The 8,581-nt window shown below is 37.2% G+C and overlaps 1 protein-coding gene across 1 annotated transcript; it reads left to right on the top strand.

Moving 5' to 3' along the window:
- Positions 1-304: 304 nt before the first annotated feature.
- LOC127804649 (CDPK-related kinase 5) lies at positions 305-6,615 on the top strand. Its single transcript, XM_052341551.1, has 11 exons — positions 305-1,146; positions 2,658-2,788; positions 2,998-3,039; positions 3,173-3,281; positions 3,693-3,771; positions 3,868-4,161; positions 4,241-4,353; positions 5,268-5,375; positions 5,461-5,523; positions 5,628-5,795; positions 5,997-6,615. Exons 1-11 carry the CDS (start codon positions 592-594, stop codon positions 6,135-6,137), a joined length of 1,803 nt encoding a protein of 600 aa, XP_052197511.1. The 5' UTR covers positions 305-591; the 3' UTR covers positions 6,138-6,615.
- Positions 6,616-8,581: the final 1,966 nt, after the last annotated feature.

Here is an 8,581-nt window from a genome sequence, read left to right as displayed (position 1 = left end):
GCGCGTCATTTCAAGGGGCGCGGCGTTAAGAAAAACATGGATAAACCATGAAACTTGGATGGATGCCACGTCGAGTCGAGATTAACTGCACACGCTGGACGGGACCCTCCTCCGCTCCGCATTCACTGATGTTAGAAACTGTGTTTATAAAAAAATCAAATCAAAAAATCAAAGTATTTGACTGATTAATTAATTGATTAATTTTTTTGGGTTTAGACTTAGAAAGAAAGAAAGAGAGAGAGAGAGGCGAACTGCATATATATATATATGTATATATATATGCGTTTTGGACAAAAGCGAACTTATTATTTAGCGTCGTTTCCCTTTTATCATCATCTTCAGATCCCTTCCTCTCTCTCTCTCTCTCTCTCTCTCTCTCTCCAATTTACTTAAAAGCTCCATTTTCGGAACCAGCGAACTATAAATCAAAGTGAAAAACCCTAGAAAGCGAGAAGAATTTCAAATCTGACCAATCTGAATGAGAGATTCAAATTCAGTATCAGGTTTTCGCGTAATGCTCCAGCACTGAGCTAGAGGAGGGGGGGGATTTTGCATAAATTGAGTTTGGAGGGGCGAGCTCGCTGATCCGGTATGGGTATTTGCACCTCCAAACCCTCGACGCATACCATTGTCTCCGGCAGTGATCCTACTATTCAGGACGGCAACGCCGTTCCTACTGTAGATGATGCGAAACCAGCTGATAATGCCGAGAGCCAGCAAAGGAAGAAGCAGGAGGAGGCCGAAGTAGGTAAGAAATCCCCTTTCTTCCCGTTTTACAGCCCGAGTCCGGCGCACTACTTGTTCTCCAAGAAGTCTCCGGCGAGATCTTCGGCCAATTCGACGCCGAAGCGGTTCTTCAAGCGGCCATTCCCGCCTCCGTCTCCGGCAAAGCACATTAAGGCGGTCTTGGCTAGGAGACACGGGTCGGTAAAGCCGAACGAGGCGGCGATACCCGAGGGAAATGAGGCGGAGGGGGCTGTGGCTGGGCTCGACAAGAGTTTCGGGTTCTCGAAGCATTTCGGGAACAAGTATGAGCTTGGGGAGGAGGTGGGAAGGGGGCATTTTGGGTATACATGCAAAGCCAAGTTCAAGAAAGGTGAACTTAAGGGACAAGAAGTTGCAGTCAAGGTCATCCCAAAAGCGAAGGTTTGAATTTTTCTCACTCAATCTTTCTCTATTTCTCGCTAATTAGCGATATCTTTAATCAAGAATCCCTGATCTATGTGATTTTAGTACTTGCGAGAGTTGTCTCTTAGCTGATTGGTCGCGTCGATGCGGAGATCAGATCTGTAGGTAGAGATAAATCTTGGTCTTATGAACTGGTGGTGGTTTGATGGAAACCCTTATTTGTCTCTTTTAATCAGCTCTCGGAATAGAAGCATGCAAGTTTGTTCATGCAGTGTTCTATTGCAATACGAACTTATTCAATCAACTGGTGTGAAAATAATGGGGGCGTTGAGTTATAATTGTCAGATTTTGATTAAATAAGGCAGCAAGGGAAATGTAATGTATCGCTGCTTCTGGCTTATTGACAAGATCTTTTAATTATTAAGCAAATTGCAATAATTGATTGCAAATCGTGGACCTGTAAGAATAGTTGACAATTAAAAAAAATTGGTCCATAGCGTATGCGAATTTGAATTGATTAAGGCTGAGAAAGCATGTCAATGATCAGGCTGCTTTGAAATTTCAATTGATGCTTCCCAAATGGCGGTTTGCTTCCAAGATATTGGAACTTGAACATGATACAATTTGACTTTACATGACATGTATCTACAGATGACAACTTATGTGACCTACCAAAGTTTTGAATCCTTCGGTCACATTTTGGGTATCAGACATCTAAATTCTTAAGAATTTACACGTTTTTAATTCTATCTTTTTCCTTAAACAAACTATAAGTTATCAACTGATTTCTTCCTTAATCTTGTCCGCTTGATTAAAAGAGTAACTGGAAAGCATTGCAAGTTTTATATTGAGAAATGGGTCTTGTAGAAGAAGGAATTCAGGCATGCTTCTGTGCTTTACCAATCAATACTGTTTATAGATGGGGGTCCTAAAGTTCAACCACTTTTCCATCAAAATAAGTGGTTCTCTGATTTTGAATCTTTAGTCTTGAGTGTTTCTTGACAAGTCAAATATTCAGGGGAGTAAATTTCTGTTCCCCAAATATGATGCAATGGTCTCAAGATCATTGACTCCAATAGGAATAATTGGAATAAGCAGTCTTATGGTGTTATGAATAGTTAGTTCAGTGTGCTTTGTTAAACTACCAACTGTTATTAATAATAACTCCAGTGTGCTTCCTTAAACTACCAATTTTACCTTTTGTTGGTTAGGAATTGGTCAATAGATATGCCTTTTGTCACTTGATACTCCTTGGCCTTGCATTACTTGTTGCTATTTACTTTTTTTTTTTCTTCTGTGTTATGAATATTTTAGACAGTGTAGTATCTGATACTTTTGCATCTGCTTGATATTTGATCCCCTTACTCATTTTTCTTTAATGTTACTGTTCTTTTTTGTACAAGAGGCGTAATAATTTAATTGGTAAGTTACTAGATTGGGGTGTTTCTGTGTTTCAATTTTAATCTACTTATTTGGATTATTTTGCTAGATCGTTATTGTTAATCCTGATCGATTATTCTTGTAACCAGATGACGACTGCCATAGCCATTGAGGATGTAAGAAGGGAGGTGAAAATATTGAGAGCTTTGACTGGGCATAACAATCTTGTCCAATTTTATGATGCTTTTGAAGACCATGATAATGTCTACATAGTGATGGAGTAAGCTTGAATCTTGACAATTTCATTGAATTTTATGTAGTATAGTGGATTAAAAACTGTGGCTATGCTGAACCAATTAAATGACAAATTTGCTTCCATTATCTAGTTTAATAGGGAGTCTAAGTTAGTTAACAGCTCTGTTGCTTGCCAATTTTGTGCCTATTTCAATTGGAGTTTTCCAAGAGGTCTTGATGAATTCTATTTTTCAGGTTGTGTGAAGGTGGAGAGCTTTTGGATAAGATACTGTTAAGGTATCTTGTTTGTGTTAGCTACAAAGTTGATCATTTTCTAATCTCAATCTTGAATGTAATGGGATAAATAAAGGAGAATTGTGAGAAAATGTTACTAGTTAATAGCTTCTGTAATTTCTTTTATTCTCTGCAGGGGTGGCAAATACACTGAAGATGATGCAAAAGCTGTCCTGATTCAAATACTGAATGTTGTTTCTTTTTGCCATCTCCAGGGTGTGGTTCACCGTGATCTTAAGCCAGAGGTCAGGGATTTTCTTAATTTAACATTATTTAACTTGCATTAGCTTTAAATCTGCTTGATTGCAACGTGCATCAATCATGTTTATTAGTTTTTAGTTGGGGCATCCTGGGCAAGAAATTGATTTATCTTAGCTATATATTTTGAGAATCTTTTTTTTTTTTAAAACGTAGCTTACAAAATTGCTAGTTTGGCAATCACCTTGGTTCTGGGACCTCATGATAATCTTTGTAGCACTTGAAACTGCAAATGATTGGTAAGGAAGATTTGCACACATTATCTCATGTATTGGCTAAGACATCTACATGAGGACTCGATGTAATGATGGCAATTTCTTTTAGCGATTTTGCATTTGCAATTGTCTTTTATTATATGTTGTTGCTCTCGTCTGACTGTGGTGTAATTGCTGGACCAGAATTTCTTGTTTACATCTAAGGATGATAACTCACAACTTAAGGCCATAGATTTTGGGTTGTCAGATTTTGTGAAGCCAGGTTTGTTGTTACTTCTTAATTGTTTAATGTAGTACTGGCTTATCATTAAAATGGTTTGAATGACTAATTGTTATTATTGCACCTATTTATTTGCAGATGAAAGGCTCAATGACATAGTTGGTAGTGCATACTATGTGGCACCAGAAGTTTTGCATAGGTCTTATGGTACAGAGGCTGATGTCTGGAGTATAGGTGTTATAGCTTATATTTTGTTGTGTGGAAGCCGTCCATTTTGGGCTCGAACTGAATCTGGGATCTTTAGGGCTGTGCTAAAAGCTGATCCAAGTTTTGATGAACCTTGGCCTTCTATATCTTCTGAGGGAAAAGAATTTGTCAAGCGCTTATTGAACAAGGACCCTCGGAAAAGATTGACAGCTGCACAAGCATTGAGTCAGTGTCTCAACCCTGTGTGACTTCTGAAATTTTTGTTCTTTATATTCCTGAATCACGGAAAGATCTTTTGTCACAGGTCATCCATGGATTAGAAATAGCAATGATGTAAAAATTTCCCTGGATATACTAATATTTAAACAAATGAAGGTTTACATGCGCTCATCTGCTCTTCGGAAAGCTGCTCTGCGGGTGCGTATATGCTGCTACAGGAATGATATTTTCCTTATTGTATGTTATTGGTTGTGCCTGCATGAATTGTTGCAGTGGGATCCTTTCAACACCACTTCAATTTCTTCTTACTACCACGGTATAATCTAGAATGGGAGCTTGTTCTAATTTGTTGATGGAAATTTTAATATTATAACTTGGGTCATCTGTATGGCATAATGAAACAATGATATCCATTGGCAATAAGTCTTTGATCATACTGGACCAAAGATAATGGAGCAGAAATATGATGATGATTTCTTGTCTGATCTTATGTGATTCATACTTCAAAAGTGACTTCTTTATTTCATGGGTTGTTATTCCTTTTCTGTCTGCTTAATTACAAGGTGAGAGGCTGTAAGCTATTTTCTTCCTTTCATTCATGCTTCATGTGTTTAGTTTGGAAAATGATACTATGTAGAACAATTTGAACTAGAGGAGGATCCCTGAAACTGAAATCTTAAAAGAACATTTTTTTTTATTGGATTATGTTCATTAGTCAATTTGTTTGTGATGAACAGCTAGGTTGACATGTAATGTTATTGGAAATCATATTGAATTTATTCCTTGATTACCTGGCATAGACTTATTGTACATGTGGATTATTTGGTCCACATGGGATACATGAACTATCAAGCATATTCAATTTTCTGGAAGGTCCTCTAGATTTATTGTGTAATGATTGGTCAGTAACTCTCAAGAGAAAGATCTGAAAGCGTGTATTGCCTAGTTATATCTTGACATTGTTCTTTTGGTGATTGCTATTACTATTACTATGTGGGGAGCTGCTGGTGTTATGGTTTCTATCAGTTTTTGTTTTCCATCTGCATGTATATTCTTGTGGTAGACATTCTCAATGAATCATTGCATAATTTTTTGCTCTTGTTTTGTCACAGGCCTTGGCAAAAACATTGACAGTGGACGAGCTTTTTTATTTGAAGGAACAGTTTGCATTATTGGAACCAAACAAAAATGGCGCCATAAGCTTAGACAATATCAAAATGGTTGGTTGAGCAAAAGCTGTTTTGGCTTATTTAGTGTACTTCCCTTGAATGTTGCTCTCATATATATGTGTTTTTATTTGGTCAGGCCTTGACAAAAAATGCAACAGATGCTATGAAGGAATCTCGTGTCCTTGAATTTCTGGCATCGGTAGGTGCATCGATTGTTATCCTGGTGTGCAGTTGATTATACTTTCCTTTTTTGGCAGGTAATGTTTGGATTGGTGGTTTTTTAACCCCTTCATTTTATGACAGCTTAATGCACTCCAGTATAGAAGAATGGATTTTGAGGAATTCTGTGCAGCTGCACTAAGTGTCCATCAGCTTGAGGCTCTTGACCGATGGGAGCAACATGCTCGCTGTGCTTATGAACTTTTTGAGAAGGATGGTAACCGGGCTATTGTCATTGAGGAACTGGCTTCGGTATGTTGGTTCATGTTCCTGATTCCAAACTTTTTCCTTAATTCTTTTTTGAAGAAGTCATTCTTGATTATTAGTGCAAGACCCGCAAGTCTTCACGAGACTCCATGTTCACATGCATTCCTGCCATTGTTAGTTTGAGTTCATCACATCCAAAGGCACAAACTCGAAGTGTTATTTATGCTATATGGCAAATTGTTTCAGGAACTAGGTGTTAGCCCATCTGTCCCAGTTCACGCCGTTCTTCATGACTGGATTAGGCACACTGATGGGAAGCTGAGTTTCCTTGGCTTTGTCAAGTTGTTGCATGGTGTGTCCAGTCGGACGCTCGCAAAAGCTCAATAGCACCCCGAGACGCACAGCGCCCTCGACTATTGGTTTCTCTGTGCCTTCTAGCCAATAAAAGTGGGGAAGAAGCAGCAATTAAAAGACAATTAATCCTTCTCTTTGCTGGAAACTCAGTGCTGTAACAGAGGCACAGAACTCCATTTGGAGGCGCTACCACGGTAGCAGCAAGCTTAAATATAATTCTTCTCCATTTGAGAGGGATGGTTCTTATAGGAGTTGACTGTAGTGCCATTTGATTTGATGAGCAACCAACGAAGCATGGGAATCCGTGTTTCACTCTTTGTAAAGTTGTAGTTAGATTACGGGTCTCCAATTGCAGGCAAAAGTATTTCTCAGTTGGTTACATATACATTCATACATAATGTTCCTTAATTTCTGACATATCGGACTGGCCTGTTGTGGTTCCGGATTCCTCTGCTGTGCTGTCGTCATATCTTCTAGTTAAGGGATTTCTGTTCCAACTTTGCTGCTTTTCTTTTGATTATTATTATATTATTCCAACTAATTCGCATAAATTTGGAAATGGGTTCTACTCTATGGGAAAGATCAAGGCTTGATTCTGTTGCATTCGACAGAATCGAACTACTAATATGGTTTTTGTTTAATTACTCAAATCACTTTGTATGCTCATTGTCATTATGAATAAGGATCACCCTACCTTTTAACTGAATGAATAAAAAGGCTTGTGCAATTTTTTAATATTTTAATTTTTATCCACACCACATTTTAGGTGAAGTTTTAGTTTAGATTTTTAATATTTTTTAACTATAAATTGAATAGTTAACTAATAAAAAAGAAAAAAAAGGACAAATTAGAAAGATACTGACATCAATAAGACGTTGGATAACAAGAAATTTATAACATAACTTTTTCTTTTTTTAAATTGTCTTCTAAAATAATTTTGATAAAAAAGATTATTTCTAACAACGACAATTCATGAGCCTTGTAACCACACCAGGCCAACAGTCCAATACGTCGGAAATTAAGGAACATTACATATGAAGGTACTTGTAACCACACCTGGCCACCGGTCCATCCAATATGTCAGAAATTAAGGAACACTATGAATATGAACGAATGTATATGTAACCAATTGAGAAATACTTTTGCCTGCAATTGGAGACCCGTAATCTAACGACAACTTTACACACAGTGAAACACAGATTCCCGTGCTTCGCTGGTTGCTCATCAAATCAAATGGCACTACAGTCAGTCAACTACGTACTATAACAACCCTCCCTCTCTCAAATGGAGAAGAATTATATTTAAGCTTGCTGCTACCGTGGTAGCGCCTCCAAATGGAGTTCTGTGCCTCTGTTAGTTTCCAGCAGAGAGAAGGATTAATTGTCTTTTAACTGCTGCTTCTCCCCCACTTTTATTGGCTAGACGGCACAGAGAAACCAATAGTCGAGGGCGCTGTGTGTCTCGGGGTGCTATTGAGCTTTTGCGAGCGTCCGACTAGACACACCATGCACCAACTTGACAAAAAAAAAGGCCAAGGAAACTCAGCCTCCCATCAGTGTGCCTAATCCAGTCATGAAGAACGGCGTGAAGTGGGGCAGATGGGCTTACATCTAGAAATGGATTTATTGATTGGCTAACGATCCGCAAGTGCCGCACCAGGTACGTGAATGGGAGTGGCGGAAGTCCTATTACGCTACGTGAATGTTGAGTGAAAGAGAATTAAAAATTTGTGATTGAGTGCAAATTTATTTGAAAGAACGTAAAAAAATCTATTATGAAGATTTATGGAGTTAAAAGGCACAGTGAAACAGATTGAAATAAAATAAAAAAATATATAAAATTTAGTGTGACAAAACGAGTAAAACACATAGATAGAATCCTTTAAAGAATCCAAAGATAAAAGAGGACACTTTGGAGGCAAGCAAGAATTTTTTTTTTCTAACTAGTTAGTGGAGCGAGTGATATAAAATGAAAAATAATTTAAAAAGAGCTCAAACACCCATTAAAGCTAAGAATTCATCCTTCTCACAGCAAATCTCTTCACTTTCGTAGATCATATGGATGACAACTGGGCACTAATCAAATCCAATGAAAACTAAGGGAGCCCGGATCTTCTGTCACCTTCCCTTTATGTATCAAATCAAAATAAGATACATTATTAAATTAATACACATCATCAATAATTATCTCAAATTAAAAATAAAAAATTTAATATTTTTCTTTCAAAATTCATTCTACAATTAATAAGAATAGATGAATTTTTTTCAAACAAAATACTTTCAGATTAATTATAGAATGGATTTTGAAAAAAAAATAATTTTTTTTATTAATTTAAAATAATCACTGTTTAGTGATGTGATTTATAAATTTATAACAACCAATCTCACCTCAAAATAAGATGTTGATGATAGCATGCTAACAAAATTAAAAGAACACTTAATTAAATATTATAGAAAGAGTGGAAACAAGAAAAAAAA

Source organism: Diospyros lotus, chromosome 6 (assembly GCF_014633365.1).
Source record: "Diospyros lotus cultivar Yz01 chromosome 6, ASM1463336v1, whole genome shotgun sequence".
In the NCBI taxonomy this organism is placed as follows: domain Eukaryota; kingdom Viridiplantae; phylum Streptophyta; class Magnoliopsida; order Ericales; family Ebenaceae; genus Diospyros; species Diospyros lotus.
Note: the sequence above shows the minus strand (reverse complement) of the source record. Positions and strands in the feature narration are given on the sequence as shown.

Excerpts from the sequence above, each read along its gene's own strand:
- LOC127804649 (XM_052341551.1), top strand. The coding sequence starts at position 592 with ATGGGTATTTGCACCTCCAAACCCTCGACGCATACCATTGTCTCCGGC. Across the intron at positions 2,789-2,997 it reads AATGTCTACATAGTGATGGA|GTTGTGTGAAGGTGGAGAGC; the intron begins GTAAGCTTGAAT and ends TCTATTTTTCAG. Across the intron at positions 3,772-3,867 it reads GTCAGATTTTGTGAAGCCAG|ATGAAAGGCTCAATGACATA; the intron begins GTTTGTTGTTAC and ends ATTTATTTGCAG.